Source organism: Nannobrachium achirus (assembly GCF_963921795.1).
Source record: "Nannobrachium achirus genome assembly, chromosome: 20".
NCBI classification, from domain to species: domain Eukaryota; kingdom Metazoa; phylum Chordata; class Actinopteri; order Myctophiformes; family Myctophidae; genus Nannobrachium; species Nannobrachium achirus.
The window spans coordinates 11,751,723-11,769,549 of record NC_137827.1 but is presented as its reverse complement, the minus strand read 5'-3'; the positions used below and the strand labels follow the sequence as shown (position 1 = coordinate 11,769,549).

Genomic DNA, 17,827 nt, shown 5'->3' with positions numbered 1-17,827 from the left:
TGCTCATGTTGCTGCATGTAAAATCATACACCTTAATTGTTTAGGTTGGTATTTTCACGAGAGCAGAGGTGGGGTTACCCACCCCCGTGATAGATAGATTTGTCATTGCTGACGGTGAGACCCACCCAGTGGAGGCATTTGACCTGTGTCACTACTGTACGAATGTTAAAGTGATTCTTCTGTTTCCATGGGGATATGCACAACGATAGGAGACATTACTGTGTAGTAAAGGGTGAACGCAAAGATGAGGCTTTAGATAAAAGTTTGTGTTGAATCAGTTTGTATAAAACAGATGAGTTCTTTGTTCCACGTAAGGATTTTGCTGTGTGGATGAGGACTTAAGACCAATATACTTTATAAAAAATAGCTGATCTACAAGCTGCCGTTTGGATATTGTCAAAAATGTCTCTTGTTTTTAAATTCTTTATTTTTATTTCACCTATAATGAAATCAAAATAGTAATGCCAGGTTGAATTTGGTTAATGCAATGCAGGGCTCTTATCTCCCATCAGAGAATGTAAAGCAGTGCTCACCATTATCACTCCTACACATTTTTACTTCAGACTGGCTGGTTTGATTTGTGAATGTCGACTAAAATGACCTGCCTGGGGTATTCTTTATTCTCTTCAGTACATGATTTCCAGTCTACTTGAATCATGTGCAGACAGCGAAAAACCTTGTCTCTTTCCCTGTGCCTGTGCTTGGATCTGCGTGCTGAAACACGCAGCTCAGCGGGGGCTGACTCATGCTGGGGTGCATTCCTTCAGGTGCGCCCCGGCAAACTGCCTGGACCAGTTCTTCATTTTGGAGGAAGAAGAAGGAACTTTCCACCCTTTCCTTGTCCACAGTGTTTTTGTTCAAAGCGAGTTTTAACTCCAGTGTGTGTTGCCAAGGAAGATACTGTTTACATGTGCATGATGAGACTCGTGCCAAAAAGAACCTTTCCTGAAAAACTTAAGTGCAGTTGGCAATCCCAGACAATATCTGTGCCTGGAAGGGAAAAACTGTAAGGCTGGCAGCAACTTATTGTAAAGACATGTTACATTCACATGTGTTTACTTTCAACTTGAATAATGTAATATGCAAAGTGCTGATGAAAAGAATTGTATTTGTTCACAGAGTAAAATTAGAATAACGTGGAACCTTATTTGGCTCCCACACCACTAAAAGGGTGTAGTAGACAGCGGAAAACATGAGTAAACATAATGATTAACATAAACAGTTAACCACATTAACCCTGGTGTCCCTATTTTATATTTCCTTTGTACAAGAAACACATTACAGCCTATTGTATGTGTTGTAGCCTACAATATAAGAGATATACCGTAATATAATATAAGACGGTTAACTGTCTGATAAGGACTAGTTTTAGCCAATCACACCCATGTACTTGAAGCTTATAGTGATTTCAAAGAGTGCCATTATAAGCCATACTATGTACTCTTTTCATCCCTGTTACATAAGATCCTTGTGCTTTGTTTGTGCCTGAATAGAGAAGTCATAACCACAGAGCTGGCATGTTCTGGCAATGGCATGGCATTATAAACAAGCAGATGTTTTAATGTTCCCTCCACAGAAGAATGCTATGATTGTAGTCTGCAAACTGCAAACACAGGGCACCACCACAGAAAGAAGTTACTCCTGCACTATAGCCAGGGGTGTCGCACCAAATTCTGGGCCCTGGGTACAAGGATTAATCACTGCGGGCCCCCCATGAATGTTCTTCACAGGGGGATGGGGTTTAACCCATTTAGACTGCATGGGAACCCATTATTATGCATTATTTTGTGCTTTAACTACTGAAAAATAGCAGATCTACAAGTTCACGTGCCGCGCTGCGAGCTTGTAGATCTGCTTTTTTTTTTCAGTTGTGAAAATGTGTGCAAGAATAAACCTGTTTTTATGTTAGTTGTGCTCAAACTTTTTCATGTGAATGACCCCCAAAATTATATGTATTTGGCCACGGACCCCCATCTCAAAATATTTAGTTCCAGGGACCCCCCAGAAGCAACATTTGAGTTACAAATGTTTGCTTAAAAAATACATATATTCAAAGATTTGCACACATTTTCACGACTTTTCAAAAATAGCGGATCTACAAGCTCACAGCACGGCACTTGTTGCCGCTCTGTGAGCTTGTATATCTGCTATTTTTCAATAGCTAAAATATAAAATAATTAAGGCCCCTCCACCTTGGGCCCTAGTAACTCAGTCCCCTTGTGACACCCTGGCCCTGACTATATAGCCTACATGTGCAGAACTGAAGCACAAACTCAAGCAAACCAGTTTTATTGTGAAAACCTCATGGGAAAACTTATCTTCCACGTGGGAAAGAAAGTTTGGTTGTAAAAATGGGTGGGATGGATTGGATAATGGAGATTGTAGGCATGGGTGGGTCATGGGTGGTTTCAACCTCGTTATTACTGCTATCATGCATGTAGGCCTAGGTGAAACATATGCGAAAGACACATTGATTAAAATGATACTTCTAAATCTGTTCTTTCCTGCTGCAGTGTTGTCAGTCACAGTAAAATACCAGCCTATACCAAACAATGGGATACTACTGGGCTGGAAGAACAGGTAACACGATAAGGAGTTTAGCCTCGATGAAAGGCCTCTGCTCTGAAACTCAGTCCTCCCCGCCCATCATGGTACTTGGCAGTTGGCACCCTTTCCCCCTCTCTCCCGTGTATGTAACACAGATGTTATCTCTAGACTAGACTCGATATAGATACATATCCTACGCGCACTCTGGAGCTCTCCACACACCAAGGGTGACGAAATGAACAAATGCGTGAACAAATTGCCCACGTTCAGGGTGTGTCTGCCCGCCTATGAGTCGTGAATTAAACGTCTTCCCAGACTAGATCAGAGCACGTTGAAACAAGAAGAGACTAGAGAGTGGAGCCCGGGGGGATTAGTAATGTATACACGCAAACAGGCTCAAACATTGCCCACAAATGTTTGAGCTTGATTTAATAGTTACCTTCCATGAACTCAAAAAAGCACTATTTGTACTTTGTAGATAACAAAAGCACGGGAAACTCCAGCGTTCAATTTGTCCATGATTTGTGACTCTGAGAAGTGCACAAATGTGACCATTTTTGTGCACTGTCTGAAATAGGTGGATTTTACTGTCATTGCGCACACATGTCCAGAGCAGAGGCTTTGATCGCAACTCAGTTGGACAGTTATTTACAAAGTGTATTGTGCGAATGTGCGTGCGTCCGTGCAATGGGAGAGGGAGAGAGGGGGCGAGAGAGAGAGAGAGAGAGAGAGAGAGAGAGAGAGAGAGAGAGAGAAAGAGAGAGAGAGAAACATCTGGGCGTTTTAAAACACCATTCTTCTTTAAACCACACCCACAGGCAAACCTTACGGCGCGTCTATCGACAGCGGTGCTCTACCTGAAGACTGGAGGTGAATCTGCTCGTAAAAGGGAAATAAACTCTATTTTTGTTATTAACGAGTCGTTAAAACAACACTACCGTGTCTGCGACCTGACGATGGAATGATATTACTTTGGTAAGTGGAAAGATCAACTATTGAGCTGTGGAAATGGAGTTAGTTAGTTGAGATGCGCATTTTTATCTTGACTCGCCAGATAGCAACCATACAGCAACCTCATCAAAACGAGTTTTGTTCGTATTATCTATTATAATATATAGCCACAAACTCAACGAATCGAGTACAAATGACCACAATAAACAAGCCATATAGTGCTTTCTTGGGTTTAAAGGACTCTATAGTCGACCAGACCTTGTATCTGAACTGTAGCCTACTGTCCTATGCTTTTCCTATGTGAACTGCTAATTAGTATTCAATCAAATCAATCAATAAACAGCATAACGAGGCTAGGGGGGCATATCTGTCTAAAAACGCGTAAAACACCTCACATCCTAGCCTATGGAGAATAAGTGTATGACGTTTTGTATGCTTAAAGTTGATTTTACTCTAATGCCGATTTCTTTCTTCTGTTAAAGATGACAGATGTTTTATAGTTACAAATGCCAAGAAGACCTACATAAAGATCTTATAGTTCAACATGTTTTTGTTGTTGTCTGTTGGGTAGCTCAAAGGGACAAATACAATAAAAAGTGCCCTGGGAATGTAATGTTAAGATGTCAGAATGTTTCCACTGAGTCTGTGAATAAATACATTATTAAAAAAAGAAAATTCAATATGTAACAAATAGACCATCAATATAAAACGTACAGGGATAATTTTACTTAATAGTTTAACGTTTTGACATAACATTTAAGAAACATAGACCTTAATGTCTTTCATGGAACGGTTAATCTGAGGCCTACTCATACCACCACTGTGCTGATAAGCGCATGTGTGATTTCTACTGTTGGCATCAAATAAGAAAATGTTTAAATAGTTCCGACAGCTACAGCCCTTGATCACACTGTTGTTATGTTGTGGGATACATTTTATAACGTTTTTAATGCATTTGTGTATTGTTGTGTTTATTGTTGTATATTGACTGATTGAAGAAGAGAAGAATGGATCCGCACATTTCCATTTTATGCTAAATTTGATGGACAATAAAGTTTTCTTAACTTATCTCTGGTGGGACTGATAGTGTGACATCAGCTTATCTCCATCATGTGATCAACCAAATCAACTCATGGCCACACTTATGTTTTCTCATCCTTTTTTCCAGGTTTTCAGGTAAACCATACAGCCAGCGACAGAAGCAGTTGAGACAGCAGACACCCAGCCCAGATTATGGACTGGAAGACCTTCCAAGCCCTCCTCAGCGGAGTCAACAAGTACTCCACGGCGTTCGGCCGCATATGGCTGTCCGTGGTGTTTGTGTTCAGGGTGATGGTGTACGTGGTGGCGGCGGAGCGCGTGTGGGGAGACGAGCAGAAGGACTTTGACTGCAACACCAAGCAGCCCGGCTGCGCCAACGTCTGCTACGACCACTACTTCCCCATCTCCCACATCCGCCTGTGGGCGCTGCAGCTCATCTTCGTCAGCTGCCCCTCCTTCATGGTGGTCATGCACGTGGCGTACCGCGACGACCGCGAGCGCAAGTACCAGGCCAAGCACGGCGAGAGCGCCAAGCTCTACAAGAACACGGGGAAGAAGCACGGCGGCCTGTGGTGGACGTACCTGCTGAGCCTCTTCGTCAAGACGGCCTTCGAGGTGGCGTTCCTCTACATCCTGCACCACATCTACGACAGCTTCTACCTGCCCCGCGTGGTCAAGTGCGAGGTGACGCCCTGCCCCAACGTGGTGGACTGCTACATCGGCCACCCCACCGAGAAGAAGGTGTTCACCTACTTCATGGTCGGCGCCTCGGCCCTCTGCATCGTGCTCAACGTCTGCGAGGTCATCTACCTCATCTCCAAGCGCGTCGTTCGCTGCGCGAACAAGTTGAAGCGGCGCCATCGCCACGTGGCCGTGCATCACAGCGATTACAAGGACGACCCCTCGGACAACAACTACAACAACATTCGCATGTCGAGGCTAGACCTGAAGGAAAGACCTCCCACCTTCAAGTCTGCATACAGGCCTTCGGCCCTAAAACTATCGCAGGAGTTGCGGGCCTCTGCCCCAAACCTAACCTTGCGTGATGAGAAGAGCTAAGCCAAACTTTGGGAGAAAGTTTGCGAGCTTGGTTTAGAAGTTCATTAAAGACTACAGAACCGGATCTTAGCTCTATGAGGCTCTGGCGAAACCTTAGAAGTTTGCCATGCTCTGGCGAAGCTCACAGCTGGATTTATCCTGAGTGTCGCTATATTAAGTTATTCTCAGACCTGTTTTACAAGTCTGTGTCCTTTTATACAAGGAGTCAAATCTGATTTGTCAATATTGCATCACATTCTGTTCTGAAACAATAAAGGACTTGTGACTTTTTAATACTCTGACAATTCACCCAAGCCTTTATTTGAACATTCCAGCGAAGATATCTGGACAGGTCTATAGGAGTTGAGGCATAGGAGGGGAGGCGATAGTTAGATGGAAAGACTCAGTCATGGGCACGGAGGCAGGTATTCCGGACACACCTGTGAGAGGTATTCACCCACACAGCCAATCCTGCAGCGGGTCCAGTCACTCTATTGTCTCTACAGTATTACAACAAACACACATTTCAGTTAGCACTTAATAGAGAGAGAGAGACTCCCTGTTCACAAGCTGACTTGATGACGTGTTTTGTTCCATCATCAAGACACAACTTGCCTCAGAATGACAAATAATACTTCCATGGATGATGATTGTTTGAAGTCTAGAGATTTGATTTATACTTCGCAATGTGATGGTGTCGTGCGCCGAAAATAGCTGATCTACAAGCTCATAATGCAGTGCGTTGCGAGCTTGTTGATCTGCTATTGTCAACATGCGACACCGTCGGGCGATGGAGCATAATTCAAGCATTTTTTAACTTCAAGAAAATGATTACAGCACAAAAACAATATACATATCTAACTTGTATGTATATCTCAAGTCTCCTCAGGCATGTGCTGGGTCTCAGGTTAATACTGCACAGCCACTCTTACAGTAATGTACATAGACCGCCTGTGTTTTGACATGCTTGTACACAACCTTTCCCCGTCTCTGAGTCCACTGTTGATTTAAACAAGGCTAAAGGAATGCTGCAGTTTAATTCTGCCGTATTGGATACGCTGGAGCACTACAGTGGAAGAGATGAGACAAACATTGAACTGTGATGTCATCTGATGGACACTTGGAATCATCAGAGGAATCATTAGCTGGAAATGTCATCCTTGGTGACGCAATCAATGTTTATATCTAATTTCTTTTATAAATAAAGTGTTCAAATTATCACCAGGATTTGTGCTTTTTGTATCATATAGGTCAAATATCTTATAGGATAATTTTAGCAAATTGTATTTGTAAGCTAATTCCAGAACTGCGGTGCCGTTCTAAACTTATCTCAAACCAAACGTTAAATCAGGGGTCTTCAACGTTTTCAGGCCAAGGACCCCTTAGTTGAGAGAGAGATGAAGCAGGGACCACCCCCACAACCTTCTCATAGATTCCATTTACAGTAGTTTCATTGTTTGACAGCACAATCATCATTATATTTTGGATTCATGTCAATTTGTGTCGTCAGATATTTAACCACTTGAACCGCATCGATACTTTATAAACTTCACCTTTCACACTGTACTTAGTCTGCTCTTTTTCCCCTCTACACCAACCCTCTTTGCTGAAAATAGCCGATCTACAAGCTCACAACGCCTCGCAGTGTGAGGCGTTATGAGCTTGTAGATCTGCTATTTTTGGCTAAGGTTCTCAAAATATGGACACTGGGGTTCAAGTGGTTAATATAAAGGAGGAAAAAGGTTTCCATCACACAAAGATTTGAAGGACCCCCTGTAGTAACTCTGAGGACCCGGACTCCCTGTTGAAGACCCTTGCGTTAAATGATCTAAAAGAACTCAATTCACAAATGATTTGAGACATTTGGATCCATAGCTTGCCGTCAATCATAACACCTTTTTGCGATCAATTACTGTACAGTGATATGTTACTATTAGTTCACATTACAAACACATTTGCATGTCCAGTGATGACGACACCTGACCTGACCATCTATCTGTTCATTTGTCAGGGGGCTTGATTTTTTAACTTTCACCTACCGGCTTCAATGACATCTTGAATGACTCACCTACAGATATTCTCATGTCTCTGTCAATGCATATCTTCAAGTTTCTGTGAAATACTGATTGAGGACTGTGAAAGGATTTCTGTTTTGTTTGCGACAATGACATTTTTGTCCTGTTTTTTTTAGCTCATAGGTGTTGTAAGCATTAAGAATCTCAGTCCACCAGTTGGACTTGTTTATCGGGTTCCAACAAGGTGTGGAGGAGCAAACACTTTAGCAAGATTGTTTGCTCGTAATCAATCCTTTCAGTATACAGATCGTTGGGAGTATTTTACATTCATACTGCAAATGTTGGCTTATGATCTGTGCAAAAAAAAGCTGTAGTTCCTTCCTCAATATAGCCTACAGTTTATGCTGTGTACACAAATCTACAACAATGGCTTAACAAGTTTCATATGTACACAATTTTGCCTTAATTTGCAGGATAGCCTTTATAAGGAACAAATGTGTTGTTATAACAATGACTATTATCATATAATTGATTAAAAAAAAAACACTATACCTCCTTAAAATAGTTTATTATTTTTAAACATTTGCCATCCATACAATGAATACAAATTATAATATGAGAACTAATATTTTAAAACAAATATTTAAACATTCACAAAACCACAACCACAAAAGAAAAATTAAACCTATTTAATGAGAAAAACTAAACTAATATATTGATATCAGTTGGAATGCACACCATCCCAATTTAAAAATGCTCTCACCGATTCTCACAGCAACGTTATGTTCATATGAATTATAGCAAGATGGAATTCATTGATGCTCCCAAATCAAGCAGACAGGAGAGTGTGGAAGGCAGCGATCAAGGAGTCCTGAGTTGGGGATGGGTAGACCACTCTCACATCGCATCAGTATAAATAATGATAACTTAATATAGAGGGATACGAGTACAAACAAAACATTTAATGATTCCCCCCATTTTGTAATTTTTAGTGTTTAAGAATCCATTGGCCATTGCCCCTGCCTGCACAGTACAATCCTGGATGTTAATTATTTAACTCTGAGAGTGGACAAAATGTGGAACAAAACGGACCCACAAGGTACGTTTGGCTCAACCTGTCTACTCTCAGAGTGAAATGAACACTACGGACTTTACAGTGTGTCTGATGATACAAGGGTGTGATAAATCCTCAGGCTCAGTTCAAACAGTGACCTCAATGCGACCAACAGCACCCAACCAAGGAGTCCGGCGCTCCCCTGGTTCACGGCTTCTTTATTGAATGGACGGCTCAGAGCGCTTGGCATCCAAACGCCGGGGTATTGGAGTCATTGCAGACCTGATATTTCACCCCTGTGAAATCACAGACAAATCAACAGAACCAGCACCAAGCCACCGATGTGACTTCATTATTTCACGCCCTTTAGAAGTTAAAGATATAGGCTAAACTGCACAGTTTTGTAAAATACCCAGGTAGAGAAGACCCACAGGATAAAGAGGGTTGTAAAAACCAACAGGGCCATTTGAATATTTTGGCTATGCTTGAATATTAAGTAGGGGGAAAAACACTGGTCAAGACGTAAGGTTTGACAGGCATGACTCAATATACTGTACATAAGGCACCGTTCCAGCACGGCTTTCATAGCCCGTTACCAAATAAAATATTTATCACTTCAAGGTTAGTTCCGTGTACCCAAGTCTATAAAGGCTTTCTACTGCAGTGGTTCTTAACCTGTTGGTCGGGACCCCCAGGTGGGTCCCCAAATTATTTTGAGGGGTCCCCCAGATGACTAACTTAATGTGCAACATTGTTTTCTCACTCAACAGTTAACAAACCAACATAATTTTTAATTGTATAGAGGGTATATGCATATTTCTAAAGTGACAATTTAGGGACTTTTTAATACCTCTAAAATGACAAATTAAACATTGGCCAAATTGTCTAATATTAGAGGCAGAAATTGTGAAAATAGTCGATCTACATGCTCACAATCTGCTATTTTCACAATAGAACCGTGTTATACAAACTGTAATGCCTCAACTCTTAGTGCTGGTCAGTGCCCCAGTTCAAATATGATTATTTTGGGGGTCGTGGCCTGAAAAGGTTGAGAACCACTGTTCTACTGGTAGAGGTTAAATCAAATAGAAACTACGATGAACTGGAGAGCTTATAATAAATTAAAGGCCCAGGAGATGGATGTGGTTTTGTCTGGAAAAAGAAACGGACAGAAAGTGACCGACGTCTGTTAAAGCTTGCAGGAGGCCTGGGCCACCTTGGAGCTGGTCTTCCTGTTGAGCGAACGACAAATGAACGCTCCCGCATCCATCAGCTTGGGCAGGTCCACTCCCTGCCGATGCACAGAAGCACACAAAGCAAAACACAAATTTGAAAAAGGAGCGCCGTCGGAATTTCTCAAGAAACGTCAAAAATAGTGACACCATTGCACAACTAACAATAGTAGGGTTTACGTTAAAACACAAAACACTAATCCTAGAGATTAGACCAACATACAGAGAGTGAACATTGGTAACAATGAGGATGATGATGGAAGGTCACAGGATGTAAAGATGTGATGTATGACGCGATGAAAGAGTGGGTGTAGGTTTGTGAGGATCCTCACCGTGTGAATGCCCAGTCCATGCAGCATGTAGACCACGTCCTCTGTGGCCACGTTGCCGGAGGCCCCCTGAGCGTACGGGCACCCGCCCAGTCCTGCCACTGACGAGTCCACCACACTGACACCCATCTGTCAGCGGAAATATGAATACGTTATATGTAGGGATGGGACCATAATCGTTATCATCGTTTATCGCGACAAAACACACTCACAATAATCGTATCGTGGAGATTTAATTGGGATCAATTCACCTTTTATTTTTCCGAGCTGCATGTCTGGATATGCAGCTCCAGATATACCCCTTAAACCCTACCTAATTCACCCTTTGTTAGCCTTCTGGTTGGTCCCTGACTGACCAACCAGGAGGCTCTATCTGCCTTGTCCCGCCCTAGTTCCACTCTTTTTATGTTGAATTTGCTAAAACATAATTTTTGTAGAAAAACAAAAACCTTTAAAAACATGCTGCTGAGTCACTATACTGCCACTGAGCAGCTCCATTTTACTGAAACCAAGTTTGAAATGAGAATTGAATACACAGAATAACAATACGAAGCAACTGAATTAAAATGGTAGTGGATGGAGTGTCCCACCGAATGTCCCACCAAGACACAGCAACCAATGGGTGTGAAGAGGGGCGGGACAACGGGCGGGACTTGACAAAGGGTAAATTGGTAAAACGGACCTGGAAATAACATACTTGATACCGTCTTTTTTTTACTCTAACAAATCTCTTTGGTTGCGACGCGTTGTGAGCTTGTAGATCGGCTATCTTTTGGCAAATGTTCCGCCCCAGGGTAAATCGCAATTTCTTTGGTCACAATAGTCGTGACATGAAATTTTCATTGTTATATGACGTTCATGCGCACCCATGAAAGTCGTTTTTTTTACTTACATTTTGGACGTTTTTGTCTATAATTAAAGTAGTTTGCTGACTTCAAGCCACTCTTTGGAATTAAATCTAGTTGCTAATAATCAATGGACGTTGAACTCCATTGTGTGTGTGGATATAAAAAAAACAAATGTCTCCCATCTTTTGTGCACAAATTATTTTATCCAGCACCTGGCCTACCTACGTTTTGAATGGGTAACTTGCTATTCCTTGTGTTCAAATAATATAACTATAATGGAAGTTACAGCCCACTAACCTGTAAGGCCATGAGGATGTTGGCCAGGGCCTGACCGTAGGTGTCGTGGCAGTGGACCGCTAGAGCACTGACTGGCACCTCCTTGGTGACCGCCTCCAGCATCTCCTTCATGCCCCCCGGGGTGCCAACACCTATCGTGTCCCCTAGAGAGATCTCATAGCAGCCCATGGAGTAGAGGCTCTTTGCCACCTGGTGATCAGGGTAGCAGTAAAACCATTCGTCAATACACAGAACATGTATCAAATGAAATTGTAGCAGTCAATAATAAGTCCAGTGTTGAGTCACATAAATATGTCTCATATACAGTATGTAAACGCTTGTCTCTGTTACATATCCACAAGTTTCCCAAGGAAGCTTACTGGGGGAAAACGTGTGCTTTACTTCCTGGTTTCAGGTGTCACGGCAGCGACAGCAACCAGTCAGAATGACACAGCTAAGAAAACAAGGTAAATAGGAGGTAGGGACATCACGTGACAACGGGGATGCGCCATGTCCAGCCATGAAGCTCACCATGGGTGCCAGTATCGCGAGACTATCCACCGTTTCCTGTCTGTGAACCAAATCTCGCAATACTTCGGAGACAGAAACGACTATTATTTACTGTTATTATTATTATTTAATTATGCACTGTGCACATCGAAAAGCAAGTGATTGTAAAAATACCTTTGATATATATTTTTGTTATATTCCTGAACCGATTATATGACAAAGGTCTCAGTCGTTCATAAATAGTGTTTCTTCCAGGTTTGTTCATGAGCTGATCTAGCCGGCTCCATCATTCTGGCACCTATGGGAGCGTCATGGCCGGTCCCGGCGGTCACGTGGTTTCCCTTCCTTATATTTTAACTTCCTTGTAAGAAAACAGGGAGTGATGCCCACCTTTCATGCAAGGGCTCATGTGACGCTGGAAACTTGTGGATAAAATGAAAAGGTATGCTTTTGACAGTTAGGTGAACATATTGAGCAATTTCAGAGTCTAGAATGGTAATGACAAATCAAAACGCTGAAGAAACAATCGACAGATCAACCGTTACATGTTGTGAAATAAAGCTAGAAATTGCTCACAGTGCTGCTTTATCCAAGGAAGTGAGGAGATGAGACAATGTATCAATGTCAGACACTGGGGGATAACCCAAGACAGAAATAGCAAGACATGCCATCTCTGGTTTACTTCCTGTATACGCGTGAAGTAGGAGACCTTTTAGGAGACTGGAAGCAGGTTGGAGTCTATTATTTCCAATGAAAGAGTGAAAGTGAACACAGCTTCTGAACCAGTCTTTAGCCCCATGGTCACTGAACTAAATATTCACCAAGATTTTCATACTAATTATCTTTCTCCTGCGACAATTTTATTATGGACCTTTCTCTGTCTCAGCAACCTACTCTCAAGGCATCAAGCACCAGTACACATTGAACGTTCGCGAGATTAGCCGTAGGATTTGTATACCACGTCACCTCTAGTGGCTCCAATTGAGATGGTGTATCTTACTAAATTAACAATCTTTGAGATAACTCACATGTGCTACTTTTTCAGGTGCCACCTTGCCTTCATATGGACATCCGAGCACACATGACACATAGCTGTAGGAACAAGAAACATGGATGAGGTCATTCTGGACAAAAAAAAAAAAAGAAGGAAAACAATCAAATGAAAAATAATAATACAATGAGTCAAATGGCTCATACTAGATTAGTCTTACCCTCTTACTGGCACATTGGCCCCTTTAGCAGCCTTCATCACCTCCTCAAAGCGCTGCAGACTCTCATCCACAGAGCAGTTGATGTTCTTTTTGCTGAACAGCTCCGATGCTGCACCAAATATGGCGACCTCCGAGGCTCCTGCCTTGACCTGCAGGAATTGAGAGATGGAAGAGGCGTTGGTTTGAGTATGGCAGGTTTTTTTAAATTCACCTTTAGCGTTGTGATAAATAGCTTGTGTGCTCATTTTTAAATTGTAAATATCACAAAAAGCCTGGTAATGTAAACCATCCCAGGCTCGTGAATGGGTATTATGCATATACGCCATTTTGTTCTACTTCCGGGTGTCTTTCGACTTCCTTCATAGTTGTTACTGATGATACTAATGAAGGCTCTGTTCCATTCTGGTCAAACAGAGTCAGGGTGCTGCTATTGTGCATGTTGGCTCACTGGAAACACTGCTACACCAGTGTGTCTCAAAGTGTCATTGAGTGGGTTCCAAATGTCCCCATACAGGTGTGTAACTCTGAGAGTACAAATGGAAGCAAATGGACCCGCAAGGGTCCATTTGCTTCCATTTGTTGATTCCATTTGTACAGAGTTATGGGGGTCCTTGAAATTAAAGAACCACTGTACAATAAATCAAACAGAGCCTTAATTAGTATCATCAGTAACACCTGTGAAGGAAGTCAAAAGACACCCGGAAGTAGAACAAAATGGCGTATGTGCATATACACTATTCACATTATCGTGTGTCTTCTGCAGACTGGTCTGGCCCCCCAAGCTCTCGCTGGGTGTTTTTGAGGGGAAAAAAAACGTGGAGGAGCCAATCAGTGTCTGTCAATCACAGAGGGCCTTGAGCGCAGACCCCGACTGGCCCTTCTACATTTTTGGTTTCTGCAAAAACGCCCACCCAGGCAGCGCTCGGGGGACCAGACCGGTCTGCAGAAGACACATGAAAATGGGAATTCATGCGACCGGGATGGTTTACCACCAGGCTAATAACAGTGAAGATTAACTATCGATCATGTCAGCAGAGGACCCCATGGCAAAGAACCAAGGCTCAACCAGAGAGATTCATTAAAAGACGGTTTACTCAGTAGCTTTAACCCATTTAGGCCTAGAATTATTGAATGCTTTAACCAGTGAAAAATAGCAGATATACAAGCTCACAGCGCGGCACCGAGTGCCGCGCTGCGAGCTTGTAGATCTACTATTTTTGAAAAAGTCGTGAAAATGTGTGCAAATCTTTGAATATATGCATTTTCAAAGCGAACGTTTGTGACTCAAATTTTGCTGCTGGGTGGTCCCTGGAACTAAATATTTTGAGATGCGGGTCCGTGGCCAAATACATATCATTTTGGGGGTCCTTCACATGAAAAGGTTTAAGAACCATTGACATAGTGGTCTCTCAAGAACAGACTAACTGAGCTCCATTTAAGTGAAAATGACCTTTTCTTTGAAGATGGTTATAGCCAGATTGCTGACATAGAAACATAGTTTTTTTTTTTTTTTTAAACCTTAGAAGGATTCAAAAGACACTTAGAGAATCGGGTCAAAATTCTAATTTTCACGATTTTTCAAAAATAGCAGATCTACAAGCTCGCAGCGCGGCACTCGGTGAGGCGCTGTGAGCTTGTATATCTGCTATTTTTCAATAGTTAAAGCATAAAATAATGATACACAATAATGTGTACCCGTTCTAAATGGGTTGATGACTTGGCGTGTGTGCCCAAGATACATGGCACTCACTGCAGCTTGGAATCCCTTGAGGTTGGGGGTGAGGACCGGGTAGGAGACACCGGGCTTCCTACTGATGCCCTTCATCACCTCCACCTGGTCTGCCATCTGATGTTACACAAAGAGAAAACAGAAAGACGATAGTGAACACTGGAGGTGAAATGACACATATACAGTGGTTCCCTAACTTTTCAGGTCGAGACCCAAAAGAGAGATTAGACATTTGCCTGGCACCCAAACTATGCGGTGCGTTGCGAGCTTCAGTAGGAGCGAGAACATTTAGCGACCTACAACCTGGTCGCAACCCGTCAGTAGATTTAGCGACCCGGTCGCAGGAAAACTACCAACCAGGTTGCAACCCGGTCGCTAAATGATCTCGCCCTCTCTCGCTTGTAGATCGACTAATTTCACTACTTAATTATTATTTTTTATTTATGGAATTTCTTAGATTTGTTTGTTTATTTGTTTTAAAATGTATACAATTATTTAAAGAAATCATATTCAAATCCTTTGAAATATATATATACTTTTTTATATAGGAAAATAAATGGGATCTTTCTGACTCCTGACCCACTGTTAGGGAAACAGTGCTGTACACACACAACAGCTGTTTCACGCCCCTTGTGAGAGAATCAGTGGAACCTCATTGAACCCACCTGTGGAACCCACTTGGGAGAGACAAAGCTGGTGGCCTCAATAACGGACAGCCCCGATTCTGACAGCATGTCAATCAAATTAATCTTGGTCTCAGCCGGTACAAGGGTCTGGGGGGGGAAAGAAGAGAACATTTGAACATCAGCAAATATTTAGAAAAGATAAGTAATACTGGCGCGCTACTGGTATCCCTCAGACCACCGTAGTCACACAAGATCCTATTTTGTAATCTAGATTTGCAATACCAACCCTTGGCAGCCCATACTGTACATCCATCCAAACAGCAAAGTCTTATCTGTATTAAACAACGTTACAGCTGTACGGAGAGCTTGAATTATCCTCTTTCTATCTTCAACGTTTCTGTTTCATAAAAATCTTGACAAAGACTTGTCCTTGTCTGAGGCAAACTTTAGATGTAGTTTTTACATGATTTTTACATAACAATTATGATCATAAGACCCAGTTACTGAATGTCTGCAGGTTTTCTTCAGAATATGTAACAGTACTTTTTAGACTTTTCAAGACAAGGACCCCCATAACCCTGAGTTACTTGCATACCACCTTCAAGGAACCCTGAAGGTCCCTTGACCACTGTACTATACAATATATTAGGGCTAGCTCTTTGTGTTTCTGGTAATATTATTGTCTGTTCCATTTGTATGTCTGTGGCAATTTTGACAAAAATGTCCACCTCAAGCCTGCATGGTGATGCCCACTGATCCACTGTAGATGCTACTTTCTGTAAATAAATTCTGTGTTGGAGTTTGGAAGTGCTCGTTTTTTGCAGGAAATCCTTTCATTATTTGGGCTACAGTAGCCTAAACATATAAAAAAAAAAAAAAAAAAAAAAAAGTGTCGGCATGCGCCTTCTTCAGCCATGGAGTAATGACAGCAAATATTTGTCCAAGAGCATTGCATAACAGCAGGACCCAAGCAGGATGTAACATTAATCAAGGCTCTATCCATTTGCAACTCTGAACAGTGGTTCTCAAAGTGGATTCCAGGGACTCTGTGGGTTCCTAAATTGACCCATACAAGTCTGTAACTCTCACAGTGTGCAAATGGAACCAAAATATAATCCATTTGGTTCCATTTGTAGGCTACACTGTCAGAGTAAAAGGAGGACCTTGAAACTTTAGAGGGTACAACAATGAAAATCGTTTACACCTGCAACCTCCCATGTCACTGTCAGTTAGTTAGTACTGTACCTTCTCATTCTGAAGACCATCTCTGGGTCCCACCTCCACGATCTTCACTCTCTCCGGGAGGGTCTTGTTGTTACCTGCAGCCACAGCGACCTGCAGTATGTAGTCACACACACACTCTCGTTACGTTAGCAACATTCGTATGATATTAAGTTACTTATATTATACACATAAATAAGGGATTATATCCCTAGCATAAACGCACACACGACAACGTACCGACTTGGCGAACGCTGCAGAGCAGCTGAACGCCAGACACTGGTGACCCATGATGGTCCTGGAGCTCCAAGTAGTGTTTACCATCCTCCAGAGCGCCGCCATGCTGCTATGTGACGAAGGAAGGACCGCTACACAAGGTATATTTTTGTCTTTATTTTTTCATTTTTAGCTACGCTTAAGTTTCAAACTAAATAATGATACCGTAATAATAAGAAATTAATAATAAGAATAACGGCATTTCTTTCGACTCCTCAAACGAAATTGTCCACAAACGAATTAAAATACCGTTACATAATATATTCCTCTCTCTCTCTCTCTTTCTCTCTGTGTGCGTGCGTGCGTGTGTGTGTGTGTGCGTGTGTGTGTGTGCGCGCGTGTGCGTGCTTGCGTGGGCCAGGCCAGCTCAGTCTGCTGAGTCTGCTCTACAGTTGCTTTTTTATTTTTTTTATTTTGTATTTTTATTTCAATTATTGTTCTCTCAGTCTCTTCCATGGCAAAAACGTACCTCATGCGACCATTCACGTGGTTTGCTGTGCGGCTGTGCTGAATGGATACATGTTGCCATCTAGTGGCAGAAAACAGCCATGGCGCTGTTGTTACAAAGTGGCGTTTCCCAGCGTGATAGTTCCTTTCAGATAAAAGCATAAAACCCTTAATATTTCATAGTTCAGCAACATCAGATGGGCTCGAAATACACACCATAGGCTGTAACACCATTTAATCCATTTAATTAATAGTTTTTAAGCACATGGTATTCTAAATGAAGAAACAACTATACAGAAACAACCAATGAACCAACCATCTCAAGGAAACACAAATGATAAAACAGCCCAATTATCCACATGTGGTAGATTTTATATGTGTGTTGACAGCTCACTAGTACAAGGTCAACTAAAAGGATAGACACCACAAAAAAGTCTTATTGGCTTGTTTACATTGGGGCCCATATGGTGGCCCCT

At 42.1% G+C, this 17,827-nt stretch overlaps 2 protein-coding genes across 2 annotated transcripts; one reads left to right on the top strand and one right to left on the bottom strand.

Moving 5' to 3' along the window:
- Positions 1-4,731: 4,731 nt before the first annotated feature.
- Positions 4,732-5,598, top strand: gjb3 (gap junction protein beta 3; the record flags this gene model as incomplete). The annotated part of the gene is made up of 1 exon (XM_080750829.1): positions 4,732-5,598. One exon carries the CDS (start codon positions 4,732-4,734, stop codon positions 5,596-5,598), a length of 867 nt encoding a protein of 288 aa, XP_080606955.1.
- A 2,546-nt stretch (positions 5,599-8,144) lies between these two features.
- hmgcl (3-hydroxy-3-methylglutaryl-CoA lyase) lies at positions 8,145-16,992 on the bottom strand. Its single transcript, XM_080750376.1, has 9 exons — positions 16,869-16,992; positions 16,653-16,742; positions 15,447-15,554; positions 14,803-14,898; positions 13,053-13,201; positions 12,870-12,933; positions 11,353-11,541; positions 10,211-10,336; positions 8,145-9,937 (listed from the first exon to the last, which is right to left on the bottom strand). The coding sequence occupies exons 1-9, from the start codon at positions 16,968-16,970 to the stop codon at positions 9,836-9,838; spliced, it is 1,026 nt and encodes a 341-aa protein (XP_080606502.1). The 5' UTR covers positions 16,971-16,992; the 3' UTR covers positions 8,145-9,835.
- Between the last annotated feature and the right edge of the window lie 835 nt (positions 16,993-17,827).